This window comes from Nelusetta ayraudi, unplaced genomic scaffold (assembly GCF_046127955.1).
Source record: "Nelusetta ayraudi isolate G7.1 ecotype Tasmania unplaced genomic scaffold, CSIRO-AGI_Nayr_v1 ptg000011l, whole genome shotgun sequence".
NCBI classification, from domain to species: Eukaryota; Metazoa; Chordata; class Actinopteri; order Tetraodontiformes; family Monacanthidae; genus Nelusetta; species Nelusetta ayraudi.
In genome coordinates this window covers 7100001-7115000 of record NW_027466061.1, presented here as the reverse complement: position 1 = coordinate 7115000, position 15000 = coordinate 7100001, and the positions used below count along the sequence as shown (strand labels likewise).

Below are 15000 nucleotides of genomic sequence, written 5' to 3'. Positions count from 1 at the left end.
TAGGACGAAGGGAAGAGGAGAACGAGTCAAAGCATTTCATTCACTCTCAATAAACAACATGAAGGAAGCAAGAAACACAGTTTGCTTTCTTTAATTTAGCAATCTCCAAGATATTGTCTTTTCCTTTACTTTTGTAACTATTGTTCTTCAATAAGCTAGACCAATGAAACAGCTTGAGACATTGCCTTTATGGAGGTAAATGTATGCTGTGAGAAGAATGCAGCTTAAAAACAACACAGAAAATGGCACTTTAAAACTTGACAATATATATTTTTAAGGAAACAAAAGCAGAACTGGTGAACCCTGTTCAATTTGCACTAAGAGCAGCAAGATAATCAATACCCACTTTAAAAACAAAAAAAAAACATGTGACAATAGAATCTTGGATTCAGAGGCTACATGTGGGTTCGAGCAACCTGTTAGAACTTAATAGCCTAATGAGCTTAATATCCAATGTATAAAACGACAGAAATGGAGACAGACCCTTACACTTCGCAGTGGGGCTGCACTGCATCTGACTGGGCAAGGTGGCACATAGTTTCAGATTTCAAATGTCCTGCCTCACACCCACCAAATGAAGTACTCTAAGGTCATGAGAAACAGTACTCCTGTGGAGGCAACATGATAGAACTGCTTTGAGCATGTGTGTATTAGCCACAACGGCAGTTTTAACTGTGACCCTTTGAATGGACGACTGCCTCGCCCAGTTTGGTGCGGGCCACCACACCTCTGGGCGGCCTTGTTTCACCACAGATGGACATTTCCTCTTGAGACACAAATACCCTGTTGCTCGCCAATCAACCTGCATTACAGCAATTGCGTGATTGCAAATTTGTCCGCGTCGCCCGACGCCTCCTCCATCATTCCAGAGTAAACACCGGGACTTTGAGATGGAGCGCAGTCTGACTGCAGACACGAGTGACACTGTCTGGCACGCAGCTCGGAATTCTGCGGCATGAAGTCGCAGGGAATTCTGTCTGGCATGTTTGAGCTCAGATGTTGCCTCCCATTAGGGAAGCCACCGCCAGGCGGACCGGAGAGGAGCTTCTGTTTTGCTTGGGTCTGACTGGGAGTGTGCATCTCCCCATCTGCAGCAGGGAGGCTTAAAGCCATTTCTGACCTTGTTTGCCATGATAAGGCCATAATGCTCCTACTGTCTCGAACCTCTGACGCAGACACGGGAACATTCTTTTTGTAAAATGGTGAGAAACCTTTTTCAAAGATCTTTTCAGCTTGAGAACAAGAAACGATAGCAGCTCTGTATGCGTCAGGCATCTTCAGCTCAAGGCTCTCTGTGTCCAAAGATCTGCTTCTTCTGTCTAGAGACAATGGATGAGACATGGACTGACTCACTCTCGTAAGGCCAAGGTGCCGTGGGAGACTAGCGACTGCCCAGGTATTACTGATAAGGTTCTGATCATACAAGTCTAACATTTGATAATCAAACTCGGCAAAGGCGTCCTTTTGCAGGTAGCTTTCCTCAAATTCCTGGTAGGGTGACGAGATGTCCTCCTCCAGCTCCATGTGGATCTGCTCGTCGTATTCACCCTCATTATGCATGTCAACCACGTCGAACGTCACTATGGTCGGTAAGGCCTGCATGTGCGGGGTGAAAGCCGGGTTTCTCTCCAAATCGTCTGTATTGTTTGGCAAGTTGCTCAGCATCTGAGAGTGTTTAGTGTAATCCACAAGTGCTTGAGAGAAGCTCACAGTTTGTCCATCATCCAACTCACTGGCGCACACTGGTGACTGAGCGCTGATGTTTCTGTACGGTAGGGCCACGGGCTTGTTCTCCTCCAAATGTTGCTCTTTGGGCTCACAAAAGGTTTCAAAATCAGGGTCCGAGGTGCTACCGAATGAAATGGTGCTGTGCCTTTTCTCGCTCTCCGCACTCATGGTTTTCTTTCTTTTCTCAACAGAAACAACAACGTTCTCTTTGTCGTCAAGCACATCTGGGTTTGTGTTGCTCTTGTTGGCTGATGTTTGCGGTTTTGGATTGGACTTACAATTTTTATTTGCATCCATTTCCGGCCAACTAACCATATTCTGCGCCAGCTCGGAGGATTTATTGCACGGGCTTAGCCTTTCGTGAAAACTGTGAACTTTATATACTTCAGCACTTATGTGTAATCGACTTATGTCTGGAACAAAGGCAGAATCCACATCATCACCTAAATACTCACATTGATTTGAAGCAGGCAGCTTTGATTTGCTTTCATAGTGAGGACTCAGGAGACTCTCGTCAGGTGCAAAAAGTTCATAGAGGGCGTCGCCACTGTAACTGTCCCTGGGCATTCTGTCTGCTCTCAGTCTCTCCGCTTTTTCCTGTCCTTCTTCGGGCCCTGGGGTTGTTGAATCGTAGTAGCCCTCGTCACTGTTTGGAACTGACTCTTGATGCTCACTTTGAGGGGTTAGTACGTCAGCAATTGATGTGTCCATGCCGCTGGCTTGCTGTTCACTTTTACTGTTAAGCAGGTCGATATTGTGGGAACTCGTCAGGTCAGCAGTCAAATCCGTGTGGTCCTGGTTGCAAGTGGAGCAAATTTCCTCCGACGCGTTATTTCTCCAGAAGTCCTGAAGACACTCCTCGTCCAGATCTTCCGGAGAGGCCATGTCTTCACCACCGCCCTGATAAGTGAGAAAACAAGAAGCCCTCTTTCCTCCGCTTCGGCTCCTTTCTCCAGACACTGTGCTCTCTGTGATGCTGTCATCTTCCTGGTCCGCAATAATGTCCCCACAGCCAGTGAGCGAATCAAAGCTTTTTAAAGATGCAACTTCTCCAAACATGAGGTTTAGCTGTTCTGATGAACCCGCAGGTGTCGGCAACTTTAATATAGGCTCAGACATCGTCAGGCAAGGCTCACTGTGATCTCTGGGGATCTCCTTCGATTCATCAGGAACAACTGCCGTAAAGTTAATCTCCTCCATTTGGTCGTCAACCAGCTGATCATCAAGCTTAGACTTTGGGCTTTCTTGCTCAACATGCTTCTCCACTGACATCACACCAGTATCAATACATTCAAGACCTAAAGGAATATCACATTTATCATCTGCAAAATTAGGCACATCAGGCTCAGACCCCAGGCACTCTGTGACAAACTGCTTGGTGTTGTCCTGGACAACAGGCACCTCTTTCGTGCTGATCGGTGAAGTCATTGCAATCATTTCGGCTTTGTCCAATCCAACATTTCTATGGTTTCTATGATACTTGAAACTGCTAAAAAGTCCCCTCAGACCCTTTTTTTGCCGGGTGAGAGTGAGTGATTTCTGATCAGTGTGGCTACATTCACTGTGGCAGCTAGCGTGAAGCTCCCCAGCAGAGTCCCTGTGGCTGCGATACTCAAAATCTCCTGCTGAAGAGTACACACCTCGAAGATTGTCATCGTGACTGAGTCCATCGTGTGTCCTGCTTTTGGTGAGGCCTTTCTTAGACGGCCATTTGCTCTGATTCTTACTCCTGCCTCCAAAGAAGCTGGGCAAAATGCAGATACTTTTACGCACTCCGAAAAATGTCAGAGCTGTCCTTTTGAAGCGTCCGGATTTGTGTGGCTTCACTGTCGTAGTCTCTGTCTGAGGTTCTTCTGTGATGTCATCGGGGCTACCCTGAGACAGCTGCTCGGGGAGCGGAGACAAATCTTTGGCATCACTCATCAGCTCGTCTCCCCTGCAAGATGCCATGGCAACTACTTCTACTGGAGCGGCCCAACAGAAGGCATCGCAGCTGAGTTTTCCAAATTAGCTGATGATGTAATAGCAGTGAGTTTGTCCTCCATTGAATAGGAGACCCCTGGTGAGAGAGTGGTTGACAAGAATATCAGTGATCCATAATACATACGTCTAATTTACTGGATCTAAACATTCTTGTTAGACACCAAATGATGTACTTTGACCCAAGGGGAGACACACATTTAAGTTGAGAGACCTAACTGTGATCCTCCTTCAAATTCATTGCAGAGTTAAATAGCAGTGTCAATCACAATCACATCTTTGTAGTCAGCTATTAAAAAGGGACAATATTGTCCGCATTCTCTACACTTCTTTTCTTTTTCCTCCTAGACTGCAGTGGAGCTACATATGTATATATGTATATGTATATATACACACATATATGTATATATACACACATATGTATGTATATATATATATATATATATATATATATATATATATATATATATATATATATATATATACACATACATACATATATACATACATACATATATACATACATATACATATACACACACACACACACACACACACACACATATATATATATATATATATATATATACACACACACACACACACACACACATATATGTATATATATATATATATAAAAATATAAATATATATATACACACATATATATACTCTAGTATGGGGTCTTTAAATAGCACACAATGTTGTGTACAACCCACACACTATTAGTCTGTGTAAACACAAAGAACCATGTTTGAGCTTTTTGGAAGTTTAATCGATTTCCTACATTGCTGTTACAATTCAAGCAAACTCTGCGTTCACACTGTCAAAGACACAGTGTTTTACTTTTTGAATCATTCCCAGAAATGAGGGTATACGGTAATTTATTCTCATGTAAACGGGAAATGAGAACAGCCATATAACAGCACAGTGTGGCATTTAAATCAACTAACTCATACGTGAAGCAAACACAGCCCAATGACTCTCTAAAATTCACCTTTAAGAACAATGTCAACCCTAGCAACGAAAGGAGACGTCCGGCTACACTCAACTGAGACGTACAGATCTGCTCTGGAAGGCGGAGAGATTTACGGGACAAAGTGAAGTGCGTCCCTATCAGTTCATTACGGGACAGGTTTTGTTTTTTAGTTGCCAAATATGGGACAATCGCGTATTTTAGGGGACGGGTGGCAACCCTATCTAGACCACTGACGGAAATCAAATGAGGTGTTTTCATTTTCCCTAAAAAAAAAAAAAAAGGGGACAAATTGTGTCCCGGGAGAGATTTTATTTTTCCCGGGACAGGTGGTGAAAAAAAGAGAACAATTCTGGGGGAAACGGGACGGGTGGCAACCCTAGGTTCAGATGCAAGACAAAGCTGAATCATGACAGCGGTAAACAAAACAAAACAAAACAAACAAACAAACACAAAAAAACTTACCGGGTAAAAGCTAGCTTCTCGTGGGACGACCTATTTTCTCGAGCAGGATAATGACGTTTCTCAGTGCATGGTTCCCGCAAACGCTAATTTGTCTTTTATTTTATAGGGCTGCAGCTAAGTTGGGCCCCGGGTAGCAGTGAGCAGAAACGGTTTCGTTTGTTTCCAGCTCCCGTTAGCTAACGCTAGCGGCACCGTGGCTAACACGGTACACCCCGTTCAACACTCTCCGGCGTTCTGTCTGCACTGTCAGACTAACGTTTGCTAGCGTTAATGCGGCAGAAGGACTCGGTGTACATACGGTCGCCGACTGCACGGGGATTTATTTCGTTTGTGTAGTGCGCTCACGCTTGCCAGTTTTACTATTCGGAGCGTTTAAACGCTGGCTGATGACTTAACAGGTAATTTCCCCAAATATCCCGTTGTAGCACTCGGCGCATGCTAGTGACGCAACACGTGTGACAGCAACGACCGTGAGTAGTTTGTATCTAGCGTCGTTTGCTCCTGCGACTCTTCCTCGTTCACATAAAAACATAATACAGTTTGTCAACAAACAGAAAAAACAAACAAACAGACTCAATTCTGCCATTCTGTTAATAAACAAAAATATGTACTCCGCGTATTGACTGTTTTAAAAACGTTAATTCCCATAATACTCGGTTGATATTATTATTATTATAACTGACTGCGATTGTAAATTGTGCAACCTGAAACTTAATGTGAAGTATGCCATGATTGCTCCCTTTGGTTCTTGTGGTGAATGTGGCTGTGTTCTGTTCTGTCTATTATGTTGTAACTATTAACACATTTATGAAAGACAAGACATGGTGCGTATGCATAAGATAGTTAGAAGATAAGGTAAGATAGATAGATAGATAGATAGATAGATAGATAGATAGATAGAAGATTAATTAAAGTTAAACACATTCAAATATGAGGATAGAATGTCCCACTTTTTTCTTTCTTTTTTTTATATTTACTATTTTGCCTCTGTTTGGACATGATTTATATCTTTATCGGTGGTCTAGGCATTATAAAATTTAGAATTTAATGTCACCGTTCAGAATATGTCATGTAATCAATGGTTGGCTTTCACTACGTGTTGATCCATGATACACATATTTTGTTAGAAGACATTTTTTGGGCGTACATGAAACACTGGAAAAATATTTTACTCATCAATCACTAATACTCCCAAGTAATAGCAATACTTGGTAACTAATAGGTAGAACCAAAACAAGAGAAATGAAAAAAACGGCAAACATGAACATCAAAGAAGAGACAGGATGGAATATTTTAGAAAACAATACATCATGAGGATGTCAAAATGAATAAAAACGTTTTATTGGTAAAATATTGTGTTTTTGTGTTGTCTTTACAATTACAATTGCTTTACATACATTTGAATTCTTACAGTGTGCTTCTTAATTTACAAGACGCAGCCCCTTTGAAGTCCATTAAAACTTTCTGCTACAATGAGAAAAACATTTTTAATGTAATGCATAATCAGTTGTTATGTACAGATCTACTGAGAATTATGTTTTTACAGTGCAATTATATGATTCCACCTCTTCCACCAGGGATCTTCATGTGCCTCTAACCCCAGTGGTTTATTTTTATTATCCTTTAAAGTGCGTTAACAATGTTTTTGGTCCTCTTCATACATGTCCTCCTTGCTGGTGCTTTTCTCAGTCTTTTTAAAGCGAAACATTCCTGCTCTTTTGAAGGGTCATACTTCATGTTTTTGACTGTCGAACATCCTTCCATTCCATTTTGGTGTTTTGCAGTGCTTGAGTCTTTTTTTCATCCACCTGCACATAATCCACTCGGTGCTCATCAGAGAGAAATGGCTTCTGTGAAACCCGAAAAAAGCAATGAGTCTCCCTTTTTTAAGAATCAAATTTCAAAATGCAAAATAATAGATGTGACCAACATTTCTGGTATCAACATGATGATAAAATGAAGGACAAAGGTATTGATATTGATACTCCTGCAGGTACAGCAAAAATGTTTTGGTTCATAGTAAGTTCGTTACTCTATCTGAATTCTTCCATTGTGTGAATATTAAACATCACCAACTGTAAGAAATTAAAAAACAAAAAAAAAAAAAAACAAGACCAGGAATAGCAATGACACTCATTGCGTGAAGTACTAGTAAAGGTATAATTTTCTAAGTAAAATCTCGGACTGACTGTGAGAATGTTGTCACACTAACAGATACCTTTTGCACAGGCGACGGGGATGCAGAATTAAAATCCAGGGACAAATAATCAAGGTTTGATTTTTGGGCCCAGGTTTGAGACGCTCCTTCAAAGGTGAGAAAGAACTCTTGACTTGACTCCTTTTAAAGAGAGATAGATAAACATATCAGAAACACTAAAAAGCACTCACTGTAATTATTCATAATTCAGCCAAATGCGGAACAGAACATTTTTCTCAAAAGCGATGAAATCCAAAGCAGGTATTTTCTACAAGCTAAAAAAAAAGAAAAAGAAAAACTCACTTCTAAAAGAGATATTGAATAATTAAGAAATCAATATATTTTCTTACTGCATAATGCCCATCACAACAGATATTGACATTCAAACAACAGTTTTACTTTTGATCTTTGAAATGGCTCCTCTATTGCTATAAAATCCTACAAGTAGGAGCTACAGGTACATATGACCATGCAACACAAGGCATCAGCAACATAAGCAGAGTAATGGCTACTGCCCAGCAGTTTCAACCTTTGTACAACAGACTTTTGGTCATTATAATCATAATCATGCATGCAAATGACTTATGTGACTGCAAGAAAGAAAACAAAGACGATCTGAAGTGGTTTAGCGGTGAACAGTGTCAGAAGCATTGGACATTCAAAACTGCTACTTCATTATCAGCCTATACAAAATGCACTGTATGTATGGAGGTAAACAGTGTATTCATAGTATTTTTTTTTTGTCATACCAGGTCTGTGCAGTTTGTCTCGCCTTTTATTAAGTGATTGCTGCTCTCAGGTTGGTCTTCAGAGGCAAAACATTTCACTGAAAAGCTGCAAAAGCACAAAGGATACGTTTTTAATGATTATTATAAAAAGAAAAAAGCATTTTATTTAAGAGGAAGATAAAATGGTAAAGTGAAAACCACTTTTCACTTTTTCTTTTGTGCTTTTTACAAAGAACATTTGATTGCAATTCCAAAAAGAGGGTGATGTGAACATGATAAAGAAAAGACAGTTCTCTGTGTCTATCTTACCGTGACTCAGTCATCGCCCTGCTCAGAGGTAGATGAGTGGGACACTCCGTGATTGTAGAGAGGCCTCTCAAGTCGAGAGGTGGAGGTCGAGCTGTGGGCCAAGAAAGGACAAAGTTGGGTCACTGTGCATCCTTTTCTGAAGGAGGACAGAAAAGGGCAGCTTTGAGTTGCTGATGCACGGTGTATCAAAGGTCTGTTGCTGATGGTGGCATGAATCCTGTGCTGACATTTACTGCCACGTGACATGAGCTCAGTATTGCAGACTTTACCATGAACTGAACTTTCTGGCTCTGTACAAATGCTGGAAACTATGGGTGTATCTAAAAAAATCCTTTAAGGGTTGTCAGAGCTTTCCTTACCAGTGAGCCATCAGACACTGAATGCAGTATTTGGACTTTTTTGGAGACAGCCCAGATGCTGCAAAGCTCAGTTCCTAAATAGAGCAGTGCCTTGTTTGGTATATGTGGGAACAGCCATGCTAACACAACTATTTCCAGCCAAAACAGTGTATTATCACACAGACATGGACATTACTAAGAATTCATCTCTCTCTGCAGATCGAATGGATTGCAATAAAAGCCATGATCCAACTACCTCTGAGTTGGTTCTCACCTCTCCTCAGCCGAGGCTTGAGATGCCGATGAATTGGGGGCGGCCCGAAAGCTCCAGGTTGACACATCAGCGAACTGTGAGTGCTAGGAGAATCATCGTTGCCATCGATGTTTAGGAAACTCATCGTCCTCGGGCTCATGGGGATGTAACCGTCACATTCAGTTACGGTAACCGAAGGAGAAGGGGAAGCCATCGGGACATATGACTCATCCTGGTAGCTTTGAACACGCACTGTACTTAAGCAGGGCTGTCAAAAGTCACAGGAGCGTCAGATCAGCCAAAATGCACTACACTGGGAAAAACATTTGTAAAAACTGTCACATTGTGCAGAAATTTTACATGTACGTCATTATTATGTTTTTGACAACGAAAAATGCACAGTCATTCATCAATAAAACTTAGAGAAATTGATCAAAATCAGCTTTGTATTAAAAATGAATTTAAAGAAGAATCTAAAACAATCTTCGCCTCTATGTCTGTACGGAACCAACTCAACTAATTTTTCAATAGCAATATGGAAGTTTACTTTTGAGATAAAATTTACATTTATCATTACAATATTTTTTTTGTATTTTTTAAGATTTGTGTTTTTACATATGTATCCCCATGCTGGCCCAGGTTTGTTTTGAAAAAAACAATTGGTTTCTGTGGTAACACTGTGTTTGTTTGTTTTGTTTTGTTTTAATCAGATATTTATGCAATTTGTAGGGGAGAGTGTCTCAAAGCAATTTTATGCAGTTAAACGTAGTCATATTATCCTTATAGTAAAGTGAATAATTAGATCAATTACTTATTTGCCCGACCAAAATGTTGCATTTACAAAAGTAAAGTTTGGGGTTTGGTTCTATGTTCTGTTTTGTTTTTTGTTTGTTGTTTTACCCCGATTTTTCTTACCAAATTAAGACTCTGCCTCCTGTTTCTCATTAATCGGCTTTCAGCATCACCTAGAATAACAAAAAGATATACAATGTAATAGACATAGTTGAAATTTCTCAGTGTAACAATTACATTTTTATCACCATGAATAATGGGTTCTTTCATGTTGTGGGGTCATCAGAGGGATTGCATACCTATTCTGAAGGAGTCCAGGCTTGACAATGAGGTCCTCCGTGGGAAAAATGCATTGTGGCTTGAGAAGTGCTGTGTACTCAGTGGCCTCAGCCTGAAGGCTCCTTCAACACCCTGCTGGTCTGATGGGTGACCGGGCTTGGGGGGCAGTGGAGGGGGTGTCTGCGTGTTGCCAGTCGTCTCAATCGATGCCGACGAGAGAGGTTTGTCGAACTGGAAGACGCTTGTTGCACAGTGAAGTCTCGGAGAGGAGGAGGATGAGGGAAAAGCCAGAGAGGTGCATGGAGCGCTGAAGGGCGGGTGGGTCGCCCTGCCGTGCAGGAAGAGAGATGGGCTAGGGCTGGGCTGTGACATGGATGATGAGGACAAATCAGCGAAAAGAGGTGAGGGGACGACATCCTTCACAGCGTCTTCTGATGACCTCTGCTCCAGAGAGATGTCCGAGTTTGAAAAGCTGTCGTATCTGCAGATAAGAGACAAAAGAAAACAGATTATTGCCTTCATAGCGTGTAAAAGTGTGTTGACATATAATGGTAAAATTCTGTCATGTTTTCTAAGAATAATGTCTCTACCATGGCAGTGAACCCCAATGAAATAAAGGGGCTTTTTAAATGATTTTTTTTTTGTCGCTTTGTATGTCCCAAAACATTATGTTTATTTGTGATGTCACAAAGGGAAGAGACTGATACCCCAACTCAAAGACTACTTTTTTTTGTCCCTTTCTAACAGGAAAGGTGCAACACTGCATCACTTTTAGCAGGAAGCTTAAACTTAGTGGGGTTTTTTGTTTTGCTTTTTAAATGAAGGCTGTAAACATCGAGCTAAACATGGTTTTTTAGTGGAAAAGGAGGAACATTATTGCTCATCCAGAGCTGCTCCACTGGGGTCTGCGGCTAAATCTGAACCTTTAATCGCCACCCAGACTTAACATACACACCTGATGGCACTCACGCTCCCTGTTTCACACTGGGAGAGACACAGGTAGTCGGGCGGGTGGGTGGAATCTGGTTGGCTCGACACGGACCCTCGGCCAGAGCTGCCAGGTGATGGCTGAAGGGAGGTGGGGGTGTGGGGAAAACCCTCCTCTGAGCTCTCTGTTGGCAACACGGAGGGAGGAACGCATACTGTTACTGAAATGTGGCAATCACCAGGCAGTGATAAGAAAACCGCAGCAGTGATGCCCAAGGATATGCTGAAGACTAAAAACACAGTGTTTTTTCTTCTACATTTGCAGCAACTGGAGGGGGAGTTTGAGAGGAATGCTATGTTTTGGTGTGACACATCTGAGACCCCCTCCTTTTTTTGAGTTTTGTTTTAAATCCTTCTATCCTTTCGTCAGACTGGCCCTCAGTCACAGACGTGTCTCATTCCAGTTGAGTTCAAGGCCAGTAAGCCGGCTGAAAAAGCAACCGCTTGTGGAACATTCTCTCTGTCTAAGAGATATAGCCGGCATTTCAGCTGAACTACCTCCTATACTGCTCTGCAGTATGAGGTGGCTGCATATAGTACTCCTCATAGATCTGGATAATAATGAAACTATGTGTGTGGGATGTGTGAGATTTAAATGCATATATTTTTATCACAATAGACTTTTTGTGTTTATTTGTGTACGTGTGTGTGAGCGTGTGTGTGTGTGTGTGTGTGTGTGTGTGTGAGTGAGTGTGTGTGTGTGTGTGTGAGTGAGTGTGTGATTTAAAGTAACCTGCGGGGCAGCATATCAGCCGCTGCGAGCTGCTGCGCTATCTCCTCCGCACAGATGACAGCGTTCTAACAGACTTGTCTTTAAGTCTCCTACGCCGACACAATATGGTCACAGGATAAATAACAGTTTGAAAAACAAACCACGTACATTAGCTGACATTTAAACTTGCTCATCCCCAGAGCGACTATCGACTCTGACCTTCTGACCTGTTCAGTTCAATGTGACCTCAGCTTTGTGTTGGTGTTTACAAAATGTGAGCAGGAATGACGCATTTCGGTGCTGAAAAGATAACCTGCACACAAACAATGGCTTGATATATTTTTTTCCAACATATGAGGTCACATTAAAGCCTGCACATTGTTTCATACTTGGGATTTATATGCAGCACTGTGAAGTTTAAAATAATGTGACCTTTTCTCTATGTTGGTGCACTGAGCAAATTACTGAACCTTATCAGAGTCTCTTTGATGAAATTAAGCTATGCTTTGATCTGCACAATGTCACTAAACTTTGTTAAACATGTCCTCACTGGTCTGTGATGCTGAACAAAGACACGAGTTGTCTAGTATATTGCATTTGTATGCTCCTGTTCTGTTGACCTAAAAACCACATCACATAAACAATTGGTTCTCGACTTGCTTCAAGAAGTTAGATTTCTCAGTTCACCACTTCCCATAGTAAACTGTGAGAACAGACGTCGTCAATTTTTTCTAGCAACATAATGTGCCAGACAGAAAATTTTCTACATTGTACTGGGTTCATCTCATATCGGATCCAAAAAAAACTAGCGCCAACAGAAAGCTTTGGGAAAGGTGGTTCAAAATTCCAGATTGGAACAATCGAGTGGACTGATCAGACTTGTTACAACTAGCCTCTCTAGTCGCGACAGCTCCAGGTTTCTTACATACAGCAACGCCCCATGGTGCATCATAATATGCCACAGTGTTTAACTAAAGTATTGCAGAAGCCTGTTGACAGCAATTCACAATGACCAGCAAAGCTGTCACTGCTGCACTTTGTTCATCATTTTGATAAAACTGCCAGAACTGCTGCATCCACACTAATTTCTTTGACTCCAAGTCTAGCTGCTTGCTAGGCTTGAAGTCACTTCCTGTTTATCTTCTTCATATTTTTCTGCAGCTTTCGAAGGCAGTTTCAAGCAGTGTCTCCCCGCTTCATAGCCAATGGATACAAGAATCTTTGAAAATGCTTCCGATTCGAGATTGGTCACACGGTCGGTAAGATTTTAAAATTGAAATCCAAGCGAACTCATCCACTTTACAAGGTGATTATTCTGGAAGGAATTGAGATGTATTTACCAACATCCTCCACACTTCCAAAGTGGCATATTTGACTGATGCTACTGATCCAGCCGTTCATCTCCTCCTCAGTTTTGGCCACCAGGTAAAAAATGCGAGATGAGGTCTTCACCACAAAGAGATGTTTCCCATGGAAGTCTCGCTTGATCCTGAGTTGCCCATTCAGCATTTCAACCTTGCACTCCTTGAGGTCGATGATACGGATTGGCTTTTTAGAGTTTTTACTCTGGTAATACTCAAGCACATCGGGATTACCACTCATTCGACCTCTTCGGAGCACGAACCAGCGTTTCCTCCATGCCTGTGGGAGAGAGGAGCAAACAGTTCACAATTGAACATATCCCTTTTCCACCTCCATCACTCCGTTATTAGTCACACGCAGTCATGGGAGTTTGAACGCAGCTCCACCTCACAACAGCTAACTTAGCAAACTTCTATTTCTTTCTTTTTTCTTTTTTTTGATATGGTCAGTAAGCGGAACCTCTACCCCAGTTTCCCAGAAGTAGACAGAAGGGGAAGTTCACTGTATTTAACAGAACACGTCTAACATCGATTGAGATATATTTGGTTTCTGCTCACTGAAAAAATCTCTCTATGCTGTTTTTCAAATTCATCTTTTTGACGATCTTTCCACCTAAAACCACAGGATGCTTTACTATTCAAAACTTTCATGACAAAAGTGTCTGGCGTTGTGTTTGTTGCTGAGGTGAAGTCCCTTCTGGTCCCTCTGGTATTGCAAGCTTTGAGCGTGTGTGCGTGTGTGGGCAACCTGCTCTAACTTTAGTCTTTTGGTGATGGGTGTTTTTATCAGGAAATGGTTAGACAGGGCACACTTTTTACCCATAAACCTCTCTCCTTTATGGGGAAACCGTAACTAGACAGATGGCAGATTGAGTTGACAGATGTTTTGAATCAGGTTTGTGTACTACTAAAATAAGATGTACACACGCAGGTGCATCTAATAGAGGCAGGTGGGACGTAGTCACAAACCCGAGACAAAACAAGCTGAGGTCTGTTTGGAAAAAAAACAAAACAAAACATCATCGTGGTTCACTTCCCAGTTTCTGGTAAAGAGACCTTGACTGTGTGCGAAATTGCTCCGCACTCGCTATATATTCTTCTACATACACTGGGTTTGTTATTTTACTGTGCTGTCCGTATGTTTAGTAAAAAAAAATATTATAACCTATGTAGTGGACTCAAAGTATCACACAATGCATTGCTAAAATGAGTGTACAAACGATGGTCACTAACCCAGCAATATATATATATATGTATATATATATATATATATATATATATATATATATATATATATATATATATATATATATATATATATATATATATATATATATATATATATATATAACCAGTCACAGGACATTTAAATAATACTACCTCAGTTATGTTATGTTATGCTCTGCTGAAGCAGTCTCCAAAAGTGTTTTATAATTTGGCTGATGAGTGCATTATATAGTCAGCTACATAGAACTCCCTTAGATAGTGAGCATGGAGCAGGCAATGAGTGAGTGATTTTGGATACAACCCTTCACTCCGAGCGTCTGATCTTCTTGTCCCCTCAAAATCTCCATGTTTAACACCTGTATTAACCCAACTGTGCCTTTCCAAACTGACTTCTTTTGAAAATGTCCATTTGGTATTTGGTCTAAATACAGTGATGAAACACTCCTTTTTAAAATATGTTACTTTGTCTGTGTGGCCTTGAGCGATAGAAAGTCGTCTTTCAGGACATTAGCTCTTTGGTCACAAAATATAATTCTGTAACGGAACATAAAAGCGAGAAATGCGCACAATCAATAGAATCAGTTTTATTTCTATACTGTAAAGATGATCAATTTTGGCCTTCATCCTCTTATAGTCTACATTAAAATGGGACACGAGACTGTTGAACA

At 41.2% G+C, this 15000-nt stretch overlaps 2 protein-coding genes across 2 annotated transcripts in view; both read right to left on the bottom strand.

Moving 5' to 3' along the window:
- The window catches only part of LOC142884585 (APC membrane recruitment protein 1-like), a 5815-nt gene extending 223 nt beyond the window's left edge, over window positions 1–5592 (bottom strand). The window contains exons 1-2 of the mRNA XM_076020339.1: window positions 5150–5592; window positions 1–3787 (exon numbers count right to left, since the gene is read on the bottom strand). The exon at window positions 1–3787 is cut by the window's left edge and continues 223 nt beyond it. Coding sequence (XP_075876454.1) covers window positions 808–3678 — 2871 coding nt within the window. The 5' untranslated portion in view covers window positions 3679–3787; window positions 5150–5592 and the 3' untranslated portion in view covers window positions 1–807. The remainder of the gene's footprint in view (window positions 3788–5149) is intronic.
- Window positions 5593–6438: 846 nt separating this feature from the next.
- gab3 (GRB2 associated binding protein 3) overlaps window positions 6439–15000 on the bottom strand; it is a 10041-nt gene continuing 1479 nt past the window's right edge. The window contains exons 2-10 of the mRNA XM_076020343.1: window positions 13085–13385; window positions 11001–11157; window positions 10066–10526; window positions 9890–9939; window positions 8996–9242; window positions 8384–8474; window positions 8096–8180; window positions 7368–7487; window positions 6439–6999 (exon numbers count right to left, since the gene is read on the bottom strand). Of these exons, the coding sequence (XP_075876458.1) occupies window positions 6883–6999; window positions 7368–7487; window positions 8096–8180; window positions 8384–8474; window positions 8996–9242; window positions 9890–9939; window positions 10066–10526; window positions 11001–11157; window positions 13085–13385 (1629 nt within the window). The 3' untranslated portion in view covers window positions 6439–6882. The remainder of the gene's footprint in view (window positions 7000–7367; window positions 7488–8095; window positions 8181–8383; window positions 8475–8995; window positions 9243–9889; window positions 9940–10065; window positions 10527–11000; window positions 11158–13084; window positions 13386–15000) is intronic.